The following is a 17,453-nucleotide window of genomic DNA, read 5'->3' as shown; positions in this document are numbered from 1 at the left end:
CCCTTCCCCCCTTGCTCGTCAGGCTCCCACTGCCTGGAACTCTTTCCGTGCCCTTGCACCACTGTGTCCTCTGGCTGAGTGCTCTTACTCATGACCTTCACAGGACCAGCTCCTTCCTGTCCTTCAAACTTCACCATATGTGTCACCTCCACTGAGGCCCTCCATGGCCTCCTGGTCTAGAGCACCTTCCCCCAAACACAATCTCATCCCCTTTCCTTGTTTTCCTTATATTCTATTCAGCCCCTATTGCCGCATGACACACTGACCCCAAATAATTTATTATTAATGTATCTCATATTTCTGTGGGCCAGGAAATCAAACAGGGCACGGTGGGTATAGCTCTTCTCTGCTCCGTGGGGTCTGGGGCCTCAGCTGAAGGGACTATGATGGCTGGGAGCTAGAAGAGCTGGAGGCCGGCTGAGTTCACTCGCTCTTGCTCACACAGGCTCTCTCTCTCCACCTTTATGTGGCAGCTTGGGCTTCCTTCCAGCATGGTGGCCTCGCCATAACTGGACTTCTTATGTGGCAGCTCAGTCTCCCAAGAGACCGAGGCAGAAGCTGCCAGTCTGCTCAGAAGGAACCATTTTGGGTCTCTTCCACCTTAGGGAGAAGACCCAGGTCAACTCAGATTCAGAGGGAGGAAACAGAGACCTTACCCCTCGAGGAACGTAACGTCAAAGAATTCAAGGCCATCTCTAATATGCCAGAGCCACATTTTGGCAAGAAGACATTTTCTTATTAATTTCTTTGTTTACACGTGTAACTTGCTCATTGAGCAAACGGTGGGTATAAGACAAACTAGTTTTTTTCTCTCATCATGGTTTCTAGATGAACTATGTTGATTGTCCTTTTCCTGTCTCCTAACAGCATTTTGGGGAGACTTTCTAATGTTCCTGTCACTTTAATTTAGGAAAGGTCCAGCCCCATCTAGGCTGCTCTGCCCAATTGAAGACCCATCCCTTTTCCTCCCCCAGGCAGGGCCTGGATTGGGCCCAAGGGAGTGGGGAGGGCACGGTTGGCCCTTGTGCCCGCCTTGCCCTCCCTACGGCTCCCTTCTGTTCTTTCACATGGGGTCAGGAAGGAGTGACTTGGGGAAAGGACTACTTAGCTGTGGCCATGTCTTCTCCGGCTGTGAATGCAGCTACCATGATGGGCATCTGGAGGCCAACTCCGTTGTGGGCCACAACTCCAGGCACCCCACAGCACTGTTCCCTGATGTGCTCGCCTTCCAGCTCTATATCTGACAGCCCCCACTCAGTGATTGCCCCGACCCTCCACCCACAGCCCACGGCCTCCTCACCAGTGGGTTTTCCTCTCAGAAAAACGGGAGGGCAGCCTAGGGCCATTCACCTTCCACCCTGTCCCGCTGACCCATGGGAAACTCCTGCTGGCTGCCCCTCTCTCTGTCCTGTCGTGCTTCTGTTCTCCACTCCCCCCAGCCGCCATCCAGCTAGCACATGGGCTCATCTGCGTGGCAAATCCAGCCCCAGGGAGAGGAGGGGAAGGGGCCGGCAACCCAGGTCTCCGCTAACCTCACCTCCTCCCCCTTTCCCCCCTCCCTGGTCTCTGCTTATGAAGACTGAGGAAGAGGGTGCTGGGTGGTGTCTGATACTCACAAATACCAGCCATCTCATGATAAATTCTGTAGGCAGAGGTGTCCCGCCCCAAACTGTTTCCCTCTGTTTTAGAGTGTGAGATACTCAAGACCCTTTTCCTTGGCCCTGAGTCCCATCATCAATCTGAGCAACGGAAAAGTCCACCCAATATCTGGCAACATATGGTCATAGTCTGTCTCTCCACTCAAATCTAAGATCCGTGAGAGCGGGGCCTTGCGTGCTTTATTCCCCACTGAATCCTTGGTGCCGGGGACAGCGTCAGGCGCCCAGGTGGTGCTCCACAAACATGTAATGAGCAAATGAAGAGGACCCTCTGAGACCTAAAGGGCACCCAATATGGTCAAACAGACCAGTCAGTTCCCTTCCTGCTCCTTCCTGCTGTGAGCCTCCCAGCCACCAACGCTGATTTTCACTTCTGGCCTCCAGGAGCTTCTCTGGTCTTTGTTTAGCTCTCTACAGGGGTTGCTGGCCTGGGAGGGGAGGCTGATGTCCAAGTGAGCGGCCCTGTGAGGCTGAGGGCCTTGGACATGCTGCAGGGGCTGGGCTGGGGTCCCTGGAGCTGAGCCAGAGGCCTGACCAAGGGGAAGCGGTGCTCTTCCCAGCTTTCAGTCTGTCAAAGGCAGTAGCTCAGGATGGCTACAGCCCTAACGTGGAGAAGTAGGAGAGATGTGCATTTCTCCTGCAAAGCCTGTCCCCCCAGGCTGGCCCACACCTCCTCCGTGACCAGGCCAGAACCAGAGTGTCCTCCAGGAGGGCCCAGGCCTCCGTGAACACACTGCCAAGGGCAGCTGCCTCAGCAGGGCTGCTCCACCCCACCCTACCCCACCCCACAGCGCCCGACCCTCCCTGGCTTCCCTCCAGAGCCCGAGGCCAGCCCCTGCCCCCTGGGTCCCTGTGGGTTTGTCCTGAGCAGCCTCAGATGACAGAAATGGGGAAGTCCCCCGCCCGCAACACATACGACAGAAACACACACGTGCGCCTTGCAGGTCACAGGCAGGTGGGAATCTGACAGTATGCGGTTTGGACTGAAAAAAGAAAAAAAGGGAACTTTTTCTCATTTCATGCCAAGGTGTCCAGGAGGAAGGCAGAGGAAGATGGGAGGTAAAAAGAAGAAATCGGGCATCTGCAGATCCCCGCCCTCAGCCGCCCAAGCAGGCTGGGGGTGTTGCAGCTGGGACATCTCCTCCAAGAGCTGGGAGAAGCCCGGGAGCCCCCCTTCACTCAGGGTCCGGGGTGGGGGTGGGGGCCAGGCACTGGAGTTGCGTGGGGGGCGGAGCTTGGGGGCAGGGGAAGAGGAGGGTGCTCTTGCATTTGAGGCTGTTCCGGGTGGCTGGGGCCAGACCCCCCCCCCCTTTGAGGCCACGATTACATCTTGGGAACCCCTCAGCACGGCAGGAGTGGAGCCCAGGCTTTTGCCCGAAGCAGCTGCGAAGGGACCACCGCAGGGCCTGCGGGAGCGGCCCTGAGCGCGCCGCCCCTCTTCCCGCCCCGCTCCCGCGATCTGCTGTGCCCCGCGGACGCGCCGCCCCGCAAAGCCGGCTCCAGACTAGAATACTTTATTCAAGAGAATCTGGCTTGGCGGTCAGACGCAGTCAGGGGCAGCTGGCTCCACGTCCAGTCAATGGACAGGCCCCCTCTTTGCCTGTGTCCCTGAGAGGGGCAGGCGGTGATGCCCTGACCGTAAAGAACAATGTCCCAGCGCGAGCAGTGACAAGACGTGGAGAGAGCCCTAGGGGACAAGCAGTGGCAGGCAACCGCCGGTCTCCAGAGCGGAGCTTTTGGCTCTGCAGGGAGCCCAGCTGCTGCCAGGCGGAGGAAGACGCTGCGGGACTCCTCCGCCCGCTGCCTGCCTTCCCTGCCTTCCCCTCCCCAGCCTGGGCCGGGGCTCCAGAGCAGGCCCGTCCACCCCTACGTCGGCCAGGAGCGCACGGAGCCCCAGGCCCGGGACCCGGCGGCCGTCCCCGCTCCCTTTCCCAGCGCAGTGAAGCCCGCTGGGGCCCCGCTGGCCCCTCACGAAGCCACAGGTCTTGTTTCTTCTCCAGCTGCAGCGCACGTGGGTCTGGGGCTGCCTTCTTTCTCTCACGTTCTGGTTAAGGCACTGAATTCCTGAGGGTCCTGTCCCTCCATGCCCCTCATTGCGGAGGGAGCAAGTCATTCAGCAGGGATACAATTGGCTAATAAATAGAGGGCAGGTGTCAGCAGGGAGGTAACTGAGTGTGGCCGTAATAAATACAGGAGCCGGGGGTGAGACGTCTCTCCTCCGAGGGGCCGGTTACCTCCGGGGAACAGTATGGCCGCACCTGCCAGAGACCAAACACAGAGAGGGGGTATCAGCACCCCGTGAGGGCGGGGGTCCCTCCTATGGGAGGGGGGGCAAACCTGGAGGGAAAGCTTGGACAGGGAACACAGGGAGATTGCAGCATTCCTGGGTGTCTGCTTGCACCGAGGCCAAGAAGCTAGGAGTTACTCTTCACCAAGCACCTACCCCGGTGCCCAGCCCCATGCTAAGCACTTTTTCATTGCCCTTTAACAACTGCCTATGAGGAAGACCCTACTGTCACTTCCCTTTCGAAGACAAAACAAAACAAAAACCCAAAACCAACTTCAGGCTCAGAGAGATTAAGACATTTGCCGGAGGTCACACAGCTACTCAGTCACAGAGCCAACTTTGAACCCAGTCTGGGCTCCACGCAATAATGCCTCTGGTTACTCTAGGACAGCAGTCCCCTAACTGGGGGGGGGGGGGTCGTCTAGGCAACCCTAGATGTGCATGGAGATTGTCCGAGGGGTGTGTGAGTACTGATGGTGCTCAGAGAATGGGTTTGCAGCCTGCACATACCGTCTGCCTGAAGACCATCTGCGTGAGAAAGTGCCTGAGGTCTGCTTTCCCACCGCCTTGCCCACAACTGCCCTGCTCCCTCTGGGAAGGAAAGGAGCATCTTGCCCCTTCCTAAACTGGGTCAGTACTTTGCCCCAGGGTAAAAGTACTGGGGTGGGGACAGTGAACGAAAGGACAACTTGAGATATTGAGGTAAGTGTTAGGAAAGGAGATAGGGTCCACGACTGGGCCACCAAGGCTTTTGCAAGTCAAGTGGTTTCCAAGTCTTCTGCTTTCAACAAAACTGAAGAACAATTTAACGGAATTGTCAGCTAATATGTCAAGAGGAGCGATTTTTTGTTAGCAGATCACCTTGAGGCTTTTGGCAAATAACTTGGAAGGAGTTCAAGTGACTGTGTGACATCTAGTCCCATTTATTTATTTATGTGAGCACAGTTTCTCAACCTTTCCATCTATTAAAAAAATGAGAATGGAATTAATGCTGAATCCTGTCTCAGTCTGGGAAGAGGTAACATTCATTAATGGATTCACTAACTAATTAAAAAGAGGTAGCCACCTCCATCTCATCGAGATGCACTCCCGGTAAGATTGATTATACTTTTGTGTTTCGCATTTATTAAAATATGATGTATTTGTGCTGTTTTGATCAATTGGTACTACTAATAATTATTGTGACGATTTATTCCAGGGGAGAACTTAGAGTTTTCTCTGTTCACAGGAAAATGAAAAATCATTCAAATTTATATACCATTGTCATGGCAGATAAATACAATAAGGTGATAGATCAGGGACTTTTGAACATTAAAACATACTAAGCTAGGCCACTCTGGGGGGAGTGGAAGGGAAACACAAGGTCAAGGGAAAAAGAAGCAATGTAAACACGCAACCACTAAAGCAGAGTGTTCACATTTCTTTTTTAAAGTGAATGATGAGGGGGCACCTGGGTGGCTCAGTCGGTTAAGCGTCTGCCTTCAGCTCAGGTCAGGTCTCAGGGTCCTGGGATCGAGTCCCGCATCGGGCTCCCTGCTCCCCAGGGAGTCTGCTTCTCCCTCTGCCTGCCATTCCCCCTACTTGTGCTCTCTGTCAAATAAATAAAATCTTTTTGTAAAAAAAAGTGAATGATGGTGAGTATTAGGATAGCTTATCCTGTGGGGTAACATGGAGGGAATGTAATGACTTTACTAAAATATTAACATTTATAACATACCAGAAATGATGCCCTTTGCAACTGTTTATAATTTTGATGCAAAAGTTCAATATCAACTTAAAAATAAGCAAGGGAGCACATGAGTTTTTAAAATTTGTTCAGGAGATTCCCAAATGAGATGTTTGAGCACCACTGTCCCGGCAAATGGAGCAACGAGACACTTTCGGTCTGGGGCTGCCTGGCAGGGGTTGGGGGAGCCCCACGTTGACGACACTGCTGGCTTCTCCTTCCAGTCTGTGCCTGGGCCCAAGGGAGAAATGAGGGCCACACACTTTCAGGGGACCAACATCCCCAGAATCCCTGTCCTCATGGAATGGGGTGGAAGTCTCCATTCACAGAGGGGAGGGCTCATGGGGTAGGACATGGGTCAGCTCCAGTCCCATGGTATGAAATGATTTCCTGGAGTCTGGCATGGGGAAGAGGCAGGCTCTAAAGGAGAACCACCGTGTGGCTAAATTTCTGTGCCTGTGAAATAGTTTTACTATTTACTCTCACAGATTTGGGCTTTCCCGCTCTAATCCTCCCCCAGATACATGCAGGCCTGGGCTCCAGCCTGGGCCTCCAGGTGTGAAGCCAAGATGAGCAGGCAACATTGAGAGGGAAAGAGGAAGCTAGTGGACCCCCAAGGTCCCCTGCATGGGTGGGGAGCGGAGGGGTGGCAAAAATACAGGCCCGGGAGCCAGTCGGGGCGGGGGGTTGCACCTCCCCGGGGCCACTAGGAAGTAGGCCTGGGTACGTCTGCAGCTGTCGGACTTTTCATCACTAGTATGAGCAAGTGTGGTGTGGGTCTGTTCACTGAGGTGCCTGGCACACAGTAAGTGCCCAGTAGATGTCTGCAGAATGACTGAGGGCTCCCCTCCTTCTACACATAGAGAGAAAGGAGGCTCAGAGAGGTGACATGACTTGCTCGGGGCCATGAAGAGACTCGGGGCTAAGCCTGATCAAGAACCAAGGTCCCCTGATGCTTCCTGGGCCCTAGATTCTCTAGGAGATGCTGGCTCCCTGTTCTGCCCCAGACTGCCCTGGGCCTTGCTTTTCCCTTCCCGACCACTGATCCCTGCCGGCAGGGCTGGGGCTCCCCTCTGGCCCGGCCTCCTTGCCATCCCTGGTCCCCGTCTCCGCACACTCACAGGTGGCAGTCTGTGGGTCTCTGCTTCTCTCTCTTCCTCTTCCCCCTGCCCTTGGGTCTCCTCCTGCAATAAGCCAAAAGCGTCAAGACAAAGTGGCTGGGGGGCCCCCCATGCTAGGACAGGGGCCAGCAGGGCCGAGAATAGCCCGGAGCCCCAGCCAGGCCACTTACCTTTCTGGCTTCATCTTCTCCCACAGAGGCCTGGGAAGACAGAGAGACCAGGGGACAGTCAGGAAACCAGTAAGTGGGGCTCCCTGCCACGCCCACATCTCTCAGACCTCCAGAGCCTGGGTCCTGCAGTTAGTGCTGACACCACTAGGGGCCAGGATGGAGCCAGCGAGGGAGGGATGGCCAGAGGCCTCTGGGCTTCAGCTTCCACTTTAGGCTCTTGTGATCCCACCAAGAGAGATAGGAATCTCCTCTTGGGGCCCCTTTCCACACCCTTCTGCACTCCTCAGCCTCTTGGCATTAAGTGTGTGGACTTGTGAGTTTGTTCTCTGCTGACTTTCTCTGTTCACTTCCTTCCCTTGTACCTGCCTTTCCTCCCAGAGTGCATTGTGGGAGTTTCTGCAAGGACAGTGAGCGAGGGGCAAGGCCCTGGCCTGGAGGATGGCTGCCACCAGCTGAGGCTCTGCCTGGCAGCGCAGGACCGCCACCCCCACCCTGGGGATGAATGTCGCTGCCGGCAACAGCAGGGGGAGTGCTTGAGGGGGTGGAATGAAGGGAGGTGAGCGCGAGCCCCACAGTCACCACGCAGGCCCTGGCTCAGCCTGCGGGGCTGTGGCTGGTGGCCCAGAAGTGAGAAGAAAGGTGTCCCTGTTGCCCAGCCCGTTGGAAGGGGACAGGGCCTCAGTCTCCCCTGGGAACAGGGTGGGGGCGTGGGCAGGGTGGTAACTGTCCGCTTTGGCGCCAGGGAATGCTGCCCTGGGTATCTCCCCTGGGAGCCAGCGCGGGGCACGGCCCGGGCCAGTCAGGGCCTCTTGGACTGCCTGGTCAGGTCTCTGCCATCTTGGGCCCGTAAGAGACGCTCTTGGAGCCTCAGTCTCCCCAGCCCACCTGCCCCAAAAGAGCAGTTGGAGGGCAAAGGTGACATAGAAGGTGAAGGGTCACTGAGTGGCACTGGGCCCGGGAGGGCTCACTACTGAACTATTGTTACATGGCTAAGCCCTGGCTAGGACGGAAGGGAGGCGATGGATTAAAGCAGGGCCTCCAACAGAGGTACAGTGAAGAGGGCCTAGAGCCTGGGCTCAGGTCCAAAAGGGGTGGCCAGAGCCCTGCACAGTAGGCAGGGCGAGGCCAGGGCAGTGCTGGGGCTCCTGAAGAAACATGAGAAAGGGCAGGCTCAGGCGTTAGATAAGCGGGGGTTCACTCACTAGCCGTGGCAAATAATGTAACTGTTCCAAGCCTCCGTTTCCTCATCTGTAAAATGGGGACAATAGTACCTACTACCTCGTAGGGTTGTTACCAGAGGAGGGACCCTGTCTGCCTTGCTCACTACTGTATTTAAGCATCTAGGATGCGCCTGGCATACAGTAGGCAGTCAATAAATGTTTGTCGAATAACTGAGAAAACATTTGAGGGCCTCGTGTGGGGCTAGGCACAGAAGAGGTGCACACGATAAATAGTGGTCCTCCCCCTGTCTTCTGGCCCCAGGACAGGGCTCAGGACGTCTAGTCCGGTGCCTCCATCCATGGCCCAGGGGTACCAGGAGAGTACCAGGTTCCAGCCCATTTCTCTCCTCCCTGAGCCTGGTTAAAGTGTTGGGCCTGCTACTCCTGGTAACTAATGTTCAGGGTGCCCTGGGCAAAGGTGGTAAGACCGGTGCTGGGCAGAGTCTCCACCAGGTAGAGGCATGACTTTAAAGAAAGCCCACTGACTCCTTCTTTCTGCGGCTTTTCTCCTGCCGGGCTCATCCCTCTCTGTGCCCCGCAGTCCAGCGTCCCCTCCCCCGGGGAGCCAGCTGGGCCCGGAACGAAGTCCAGGCTAGCAATGTCTTTGGCCCACACACCTCTTCCAGGGCTGTGGCAGCTCCCTCCCATCTCAGGGAGGGGGACAGCGTGCCCCCCACCCCTGCACGTCTAGGACGGGCCCAGGCTTCCGCTGCCCCTATGGCGTCTGGGGCAGCTGTGCTCCAGCTGATGGGACCCCTTCCCCAGGCCAACCCAGCCCATGTGGGGGATAAAAGGCAGCTGCCGCTGCTCCCCAACTTCCTTGGTATTCCTCGGCAGGAGGAAGGTGCAGAAGGGATGGGCAGCCGCTCGGCTGAGGTTGCCAAGTACGAAGGGCCTGTCCCAGCTGCTCCCTGAGGACCTACCTGCACTCGCAACGGATGTGCTGAGAGAACGTCAGCTCCACATAGGAGGGCCGGTCCTCAGAATGGATCTTCAGGAGCTTCAGGGAGAGAAGAGTTTGATGCCTGGATTGGGGGATGGCTGTGGGTTTCCAACATTCTCTCCACCCTCTCCTCGCAAGGAGGGCCAGACTCTTGTTTCCCACCAGCCTTTGGATGGCGTACTCTCATTCTGCTCTGAGTGGGCGGCAAACAGCCCTCGCACCTGTGCGGGGGTCTGGGGGAGGCCCCTGTCCCTCCTCACCCAGAGCCACCAGCATAGCACCAGCGTAGGAAGGGGGTGCCCTGCCCTGGAGTCAGAGAGACCTGTGTGCCATCCTGGTTCTTCTACCTGCTGAGCAAGTGAAAGAGCAGCTCTGACCCTCAAGCTCTTCCTCGGCGCAATGTACCTAACACTTGCCTTGAGGGATTGAATGTTGAGGTAACAGAAGTCACATTTAGGAGGCACCTTGTGCAGGGCTCGGCCTCACTAACAAAGGGCCCAATAAACCAGAGTGTGCGCGCGCGCGCGCGTGTGTGTGTGTGTGTGTGTGTGTGTACATGAGCGCAAAGCCCAGGGCGTCAAATGCTCCTAGTGCACACACACAGGGACTTCTTGAATCTGAACAGACTTCTTTTCCAAGCTCAACCGGATATCCTTGGGTCTCGGGGTGGGACCAGGCTAGAGCCTGGGTAAAGCTGGTACCGCAGCACGTGAGTGGGCCCCATGCTGGCCCGGGGGGGCCCGTGACCGGGACCGCGGCTGCCCGCCTCCCGGCCGGGGCGCCTACCTGCATGGTGACGTTGACGGTCTCTGCGGGCACACAGTGCAGGTTCTCGTCCCCACAGCAGCCGGCGCAGCGCAGCAGGGAGACGCAGGACGGGCTGAACATGTGCTCCACCTCGCCGGGGTACTCCGACACGATGTCCACCAACCTCTCCAGTGCCCGGCAGTAGCTGCGGCCCCACACCTCCTGGAAGGGCACCACTACAAGGAGGCACACACGGCCGCGTCGGGCCCCAGTCCCTGCTCCCCAGGCCCTGCAGGGCCTTGCAGGTTCAGCCCACGCTCCCTCCTCCAAGAAGCCCCCAGCCTCTGTGAGCTCCCTGTGCTCCGAACCCCTGACACGAGGCCTCTGGGGTGACTGCTGGCCGCACAGCTCATCTGCCGCACAGAAATCCCAGCCCCGTGGAGTTGCTCAGTGCCGGGCTCTCCACTCTGTTCTCCGCGCAGGCACCCCTATCGGCTTTGGTGCCCTTGGAGCTTGGAGGAGCGTGTCTTGGCAGCTCCTCAGGCCCTCTGGGTCTTTCTCAGGCCTGATCGAGTGCTTCTCGATCGTGGGGAATCTGCAGAAAGCAGTCAGTTCAGCATGACTGGCTTGTGGAGTCCCACAGGGAGGGTTAGCCTTCCCCTTAGTCCTCATTTTCTGCCCCACTCTGAGCCAGCTCCTCTACCTGGCAGCCAAGGCCACAGCCAGCAATGTGCCCCGAACCCACTCTCCGTATCCATCACCCTCACACCACGCCCGGCTGCATCACTGTAACTCCCACCTTTGGGATATGCTCCGTGTCCCCTTCCCTTTTCTAACCAAATAAAGCCCACCACCCCACCTCCTCTCTGAAGCCTTCCCCAACTTCCCCAGTCTGAACAATATTCCTCCTTGCAGCAGAATTTGGCCCCTGGCGCCTTGCCCTATCTTGGCCACTAGTAGATCTTATCTCCTCTACAACCAAGCTGAGGCTCCGTGAGGACAGGAGCCCAAGCACCATGGGGAACACAGGCTAAGTAATGTCTGATTGGTTAGATGATAGTTCACTGAGACTTATCACAGACACCCCTGACCCCTTCTAGGTCCTGTGTGGTCATGACCAGGATCTCGTGTGGGCTGATCTGGAATCTCTCAAAAGATGCTGCTCCTTCAGGGAAAGGCCTGGGGCCTGGTCCCAAACAGAGGCTCATAGGAAGTAAGTAGCTAGAGCTAGGAGACCTGGCTTCTAGTCCTGGCCCTATCCTGGGCTGTATGACCTTGGGAAGGTCACTTAACCTTTCTGGGTATATCAGTTTCCTCAGCCAGGGGAAAACAAAAAGGTTGGGACTAGATGGTTGCTAAGGCCTCTCTCGGCTCTGACAGACGGTCTGGGATTCTGTGCGTGCAACCCTGCCCAGCCTTGAGACTGTGGGCAGAGAGACCTCTCCCACACTGGGTCATCCTGCCCTATACCTGACAGTTGTCATCAGCTGATGGGGGAGGATAGGGCAGCTGGATCACCTGGGGACCCCACAGCCTCTGTCCCAGAGCCGTGGCCTCTCCTGACAGCCCCTCACTTCTCCCCACGGCCTTTCCTAGGAGACAGAAGGGGCCAAAGTCCATTCCACTGAGCCTGCAAGGCCTAGGCTCAGGGTAATCTTAGAGGAAAAATAAACTTCAGCCCTAACAGAGGCCCTCTGGAAAGGGCTGCAAGCTGGTGGAAAATACCCAAGAGGTGGTGTGTCCCCGTGGAGCTGGCCAAGGCAGCCACAGAGGCAATAAACCATGCTTATCTGGGTGTCTGCCTCTCCATTCTGCCCTGTCTGCTTAGGGGGTACTAGGAGCTGGGCCTGGGGACCCGCGGGGTGCCAGATGCCTCCCCTGGTCCCACCTCTCCAGGCCACGGGGACACTCTCCCTGGACCCAAGTGGGAAACAAGCCCTCTCCCTGTGAGCAGCCACGGTACCCTGGGGAAGCCGGCCTGTGCGGTCTGAGGCCGGGGGAGCCTGTCCCTATTGTAACTGCAGGAGCGCGTGTTCAGTCTGAAATCCACGAGCACTGTGGAACTCGGAGTGTTTAATCTCCGCTACAGACAACATAAATAACAGCAGAGGGACAGCCAGCTGCCAAAGCGCCATGGAAAGCTCAGGCCCTTGCTCTGGGACCAGCCATTTGGGTGAGGGGCGGTAAGCAGCAGAGAAGGGGCACCTCAACCCCCTCCCATTCTCCACACGGACCCCCACCCGGCTGGGCAGGCAGGGCCACGGCCAGGTCAAGTAGAGCTGCCTGGGTTTGGCGGCAGAATGGATCTCCTTTCCTCACCCCACACCCCGCTATGCTCCAGGGCCCCGGAATCTGCCACTTTGTGGGCCACATGGCCAGACCGTGTGGGGAGGAGGAGGGGGAGAGGGCTAAGAAGGAGGCGGGCTGGGCCTGGTTTATCTGGCGGCCACCAGGAAAGAGGGCAATTCATCCCTGGAGGCCACAGTCTGGGCATGTGGGAGAAACAGAGCAGGCTGTGAGGGGCTGGCTCCCGGAGCATGGGGACTGCTCCCAGATGGTGGCTGAGCCCCTCAGGAGAGAACCCTGCTCAGCAGCTCCCGAGAGCACTTCCTCTGGCCCCAGACCTGCTCCAGAGGCAGGGTGAGGTAAGATGAACTGGAGGCCGTGGTTCCGTCAGGCACCTGGCTGGGGCTGGCCGGTCCCATGGGCTGCTGCTGGGGCCTCAAATGGGCTCTCCGCAATCTCTCACCAGCTCCAGGGGCAAGCCTCCCATCCTGCTCCAGCTGCCTACCACCCAGGACAGAGGAATCGCAGGAAGGGAAGTGTTTAATCCTGAGAGCAAGCTCCTAGGGAGGGGCCACAGGGCTGGGCGGAGCCACTGGCCACCAGCCTGGGTTCAGCAGGTGTCCCCTCCATGGCAGGGCGCACAGCCAGCCTGCCGAAAGGGACATCCTGCTCATGCTTGCTCAGCCGTGAGCCACGGGGAGGCCTGGTGCTGTGCACACCGACTTTGCCACATATACTGAGGCGCGTCTGAGGCTTTAGGAGACCCCAAGGGCCTCTCTGAGCCTCAGGTTCTCCTTCTATAAAAGGTAGAGCATATGAATGCCTTCCCAGTTCACAACCTGTGGGCAGCTCAGAATTGCAGTAAATGCCCAATGCTAGTACCATGAATCGTAATAGTAAAAATCAACGTCCATGGCTGCAAAATACAGAGCATGCTGTCTCTTGTCTGGTGTTAGCGAGAGGGGATGGCATTTCCATATGGTGGTGACTGGGGTCCCGAACTCATGGTACTTGCCCTGGCCACAATACAGATCCCTGACTGATTGGGATGACAGGTGAGCTGCCCTAATGAACTGACACGTCTAAGCCTCCTCACCCCTGTCCCTGGGAGACATATACTCCTGTGTCTCCTCCATGGAGTCAGAGAAGTGCACAATCTTAGAGAAAGAACCTTGGATATCATGTAATCTAATATTCCCATTTTACAGATGAGGAAACGGAGGCTCAGACTTCTTTGGTGACTGTTGCCTGAAATACACTAAAAGAATCAAAGAGGCCATGGGGTGGAGACGGTTGATGGGCCCCTCCCCAAATCCCGAGAGCATGATATTGTGACAGTCCCAGGGGGCACAGCAAGGAGAGGGGGAGAGTGTCAGTGAAGTTAAGGGCTGCTACCTCCCCCGCCTTCTCAGTGCCCGAGGGGCCTGGGACTCCGTGCCCAAGGGGCCCAGAAGCATAGCCAGGCCCAGGAGAGGTTGGCCACCAGGCGGGTAGGGCAGCAGAGGGAGGGTGTTCCCGCTTTCGGAGGCTACCACGAGTGTGCGTGCGCACGCCCCTACATGCTCCCTCTCCCACGGCACGATAGGAAGGCTCGGTAGTGGTGTGTGGCTTTGCTGCACGTCCCAGAGAGGCAGGGAGGGAGGAGCGAGGCAGGGGACCTGGCATGGGACTCCTGCCTTCTGCACATATGTCTCTTTGGCAAATGACACACCCTTTGATGATTGCCTCTTGATGCAACCCAGGGTGGGGAGTGGAGGGGCCTGGGAGGGCAGGACTCATGTTCTGTCTGTTTGTAATCAATGGAAAGGCCTGGTCAGATCCCCGCAGCTCTGCCAGGGCTGGGCTTCTGGGAAGGTCCCCTCACCCCTCCCTAGTCCTCTTGACTGCTTGCCCACTGCAACCAGCTCCCAGACCCCTAGTGCAGCCCCTAGCTCTCACTGACTGCACTGCCCTCCGAGACCCCATCTGCCTCCTTACATCATGTTGGGAAGGGGCTCCGAGCCAACTGGACGAACCCTGGGTATACCGGCCCCAGCCTCACTCTCTGTGGGCTGGGTGACCCTGGCCCAGGAACACACCTCACTAGGCCTCTAGGTCCCAATGAAGGATCTCTCAGGTCCTGCCAACTTTGTCAGCCAGGATGTCAGCCAGCGTGCAGACTCTCCCGAACTTCCTATCAGCCCGTGCCCATCCTTGACGCCAATCCCTTCTTATTCTGTGTAGAGGACTGGGAGGAGCGGATTTGGTGAGCATGTGCATCCCCAGCCCAGTGTGCTTACCTTCCACCTCTGACGAGCCATTCCCAGCAGACAAGGCCCACTGCTGCGGACAGAAAGGGGCAGAGGTGAGGGGGGTCCACCTGGGGCCTCTACACTCTGTGGCTGGGTTGGCGAGAGGGCAGAGGCCCCTCTGAGCTCCTTACCACCCGCTGCCCACACTCTGCCCCGTCTCAGAGCCGCCTCTTTCCGAGCGCAGCTAAAACCTCCCTGGACCCTGGATGGATCCCATCCCTCTCTCTGGCCTCAGTTTCCTCATTTGGAAAGAGTGGGAGGCTAGAGGATTTGGGAGACCCTTTGCTTTCTGTGTCTCAAAGATCTTGCAGTCCTTCGGGGTCTCCCTTCTCCCCAGCCCCAGGCCAGTCCTGCGGGCCCCTGTGCAGCACGCCTTGGCCGGGCGCCAGAGCTCGGGGGAGGTGATCAGCTGGTGGGAGCTGAGGGACTGGAGCGGGTGGCGCCAGGAGCCAGTGCTGCGGGTAAGGTTACACCTCTGGCCAGCCCCACAGCGGACAGGCAGCGGCAGGTAGGTAGTGGGGCTCTTCCGTCCCGCAGGGCTGCCCAGCCCACCCGCTCCCTGGTTGGAGCTGGAGACTCCTGGGGCAGCAGGACAGTGCAGTGGGAAGGGATCTCATTGGCTTTGTCAGGATTTCACTGCCCAAGCTGGCTCCCAGCCAGACTCACCCGGCTCCTGGGAAAAGGGCCCTGCTCGCTTCCCCAGGCCCTGCACTCAGGAACTGTGACTGCCCACCCGGGGAAAGAGGGCATAGCAGGACCTCTTGTCTCACCCGTAGCCCACCCAGAAGCCCTGGGCTCACCCAGAGCCCCGGTGGGGGCAGGGCCCAGCCTCCCCACCAATGGCCTCTTCAGCTGGCTTCCCCGCCACCAGGCCAGGTCAGAGGTCCTGGGGGCGCCTGCCTGGTCATGGGGCCCCGACCCTGACCACAAGGCCAGGGACCCGCCAGGGATTAGCGCAGAGATGCTTTTAGCAAAGCCACCAGGGCTCCAGGGGCCAGACAGGAAACCTCCCTTCCTTCCCTGTGGCTTCCCTGCCCCCGCCAAGACAGACCCCGGAGCTGGAGTCTGGGACAGCCCAGCCTGAGGTCTCCTCCCAGAAGACGTGGTCCAGCCTGGCTCCTGGGAAGTGTGTGGACATCCATGGAGGTGCCGCTCCCCCGAGGGGGTCTGTGATTTCAGAACCCCTGCCTCGAGTGCTGGAGGCTGGGAAGATTAGAGGGGCCAGGCTGGGGTTGGGATAGGTCTTACCTGGGGGGGCACAGCGGGCAGTGCCAGCCCAGCCAGGAGCTGCAGGAAGCAAGTGAACAGCCTCATGGCAGGCATCTTCTCAGACGTCCCACGCCAGGAGGTTCCAAGGGAAAACCACCATGCTCGGCCCCCTGGGGGAGCCCCTGGCACAGGAGGAGAGGACCTCACTGCTGCCCCGAGGTCCCCGCAGGTGGCCCGAGCATCCTCTGGAAGCCCCAGGAGCCTGGAGCCCGCAGGCAGGGCTGGGGCCGGGGCACCTGATGCGGAGCGCCCGGCGGGGCGGGGCGGTGTGGGGCAGGCGGGTCCCTGGGGAGGGCCCGTCGGGCGCCCAGCGCGACCCCAGGGCCTCTCTTGGCTGGCCAGTGGAGACGCAGTCTCCTCTTCAGACTGCAGCTCCCTTCTGGGACTGCAGCCTGTTGGCGACTGGGTTTCAAGGGCCGTGAGTGGGGCGGGGCTGCAGGCCCGCCCCGCCCACCGTCGACGAGGCCTGGGAGCGGCCGAGCGCCTCGCGGGGCTGGGGTGGCGACGGCGGCGGCGGCGGCGGCGGCGACGCGGACCCGAGCGCGCCCGGGCCGCAGCGCGCGGAAGGGGCGCCCCCCACCCAACCCCACCCACCCCCCATCCCCCGCCGCTGCGGCTCCCGCCCCGCCGCCGCCGCCGCCGCCCAGCCCGCAGCTACCCCCGGGGCCGCTCGGAGCCTGGTGCCCCGCGGGGCGCCCGTGACCTAGGCGGCCCCCGGTGCCGACCCGCAGAGGGGCAGACGGCTGCGCTCCCGCTCCTCCAGGCCGGCGTGGCTGCGCGCAGCCGGGTGGTGGAGCCCAGCGTTTGCCACGAGGCTCCTGACTTCAGCGGCCCCTGCAGAAACGGCAGCTCCAGAACCCTAGGAAGGCAGCAGCGTGCCCCCTATGCCATCCCCACAGTCCTCAGGGGTGAAAGGAGGATTTTATAGATTTTATAGATGAAGAAACCGAGGTTCCCAGAGTGCCCCTGCCTGTATATGTTGTACATACATATGCACTCTGGAAAAGGGTGTGCGTGTGTGTCTGTGTGTTTTTGAGGAACTGACAGAGACAACACACAAGCGTGGGGCTCCAGAGCCGCCTCTCCACCCCAGGCATACTTCTGGCCAAGCACGCAGACAGCAGGGCACCCCAGCTGTGGGTACCTGGCTGAGGGTCCAGCACCATTTTCTCCTGTGGGAAGCGGCTTTCTCAGGCTGCCACATGTAGTTTGGAGAGTGGCCTAGTGCTGCATTTCCTCCCAGTCCAGGAGGAGGAAATGCTCTAACTCGGCAGGGGTCTGCCTCTAGGGGTCTGTGTGTGTGGGTGTGTGGGTGTGCATGTGTAGGGGCATTTGTGTGTGACTGTGGAGATCCACGTGTGCCAGGAGTCTATGTGGTCTGGGTGTCTATCTGCGTGTGTCTGCTGTATGTTCAAGTGCGGCTTGTGTGTGGGTCTGGCCTCTCAGTAGCTCTGTATGCTTGTGTGATTTTGTGTGTATGTGTCCGCTGTGTCTCTAGGTGTGTTTGCAAGTGTGTCTGAATGTGCATTTGAGTATGACTGTGAGTCTGTATGCCTGCCTGTCTTTGTGTGTCTTTCTGTGTGGGTGAATATCTGGACTGGCTTCCGTGAAAGACTGTGCATCTCTGGGCACTTGTGTGTGCCCTCCTGCAGTCCTTGCGCGTTCATCACCCCTACTGTCCTCCCTGCACAGCCCCCTGGCTGCAAGAACCTGGCAGGAGTCAAGGATTGGCCTG

The 17,453-nt window shown here is 58.6% G+C and overlaps 1 protein-coding gene across 3 annotated transcripts; it reads right to left on the bottom strand.

Annotated features, from left to right (window-relative positions):
- Nucleotides 1-3,156: 3,156 nt before the first annotated feature.
- Nucleotides 3,157-16,131, bottom strand: PGF (placental growth factor). Of its 3 annotated transcripts, none has more exons than XM_031041917.2 (7): nucleotides 15,698-16,131; nucleotides 14,438-14,477; nucleotides 9,912-10,108; nucleotides 9,106-9,182; nucleotides 6,963-6,992; nucleotides 6,793-6,855; nucleotides 3,157-3,916 (listed from the first exon to the last, which is right to left on the bottom strand). In XM_031041917.2, the coding sequence occupies exons 1-7, from the start codon at nucleotides 15,770-15,772 to the stop codon at nucleotides 3,889-3,891; spliced, it is 510 nt and encodes a 169-aa protein (XP_030897777.1). In that variant the 5' UTR covers nucleotides 15,773-16,131; the 3' UTR covers nucleotides 3,157-3,888. The 3 variants fall into 3 exon arrangements, with proteins under 3 accessions (XP_030897777.1, XP_006745855.1, XP_030897778.1); XM_006745792.3 differs by having other exon boundaries at nucleotides 14,438-14,480; nucleotides 15,698-16,128; XM_031041918.2 differs by lacking the exon at nucleotides 6,793-6,855 and having other exon boundaries at nucleotides 14,438-14,480; nucleotides 15,698-16,128.
- Between the last annotated feature and the right edge of the window lie 1,322 nt (nucleotides 16,132-17,453).

The sequence above is a fragment of the Leptonychotes weddellii genome, chromosome 9 (genome assembly GCF_054177405.1).
Source record: "Leptonychotes weddellii isolate Sample4059 chromosome 9, ASM5417740v2, whole genome shotgun sequence".
In the NCBI taxonomy this organism is placed as follows: Eukaryota; Metazoa; Chordata; class Mammalia; order Carnivora; family Phocidae; genus Leptonychotes; species Leptonychotes weddellii.
This window is presented reverse-complemented; position numbering and strand designations above follow the sequence as displayed.

Excerpts from the sequence above, each read along its gene's own strand:
- PGF (XM_006745792.3), bottom strand. The coding sequence starts at position 15,772 with ATGCCTGCCATGAGGCTGTTCACTTGCTTCCTGCAGCTCCTGGCTGGG. Across the intron at positions 10,109-14,437 it reads TGGCTCGTCAGAGGTGGAAG|TGGTGCCCTTCCAGGAGGTG; the intron begins GTAAGCACACTG and ends GCCTCCTTGTAG. Across the intron at positions 3,917-6,792 it reads AGACCCACAGACTGCCACCT|GTGCGGCCATACTGTTCCCC; the intron begins GTGAGTGTGCGG and ends GGTCTCTGGCAG.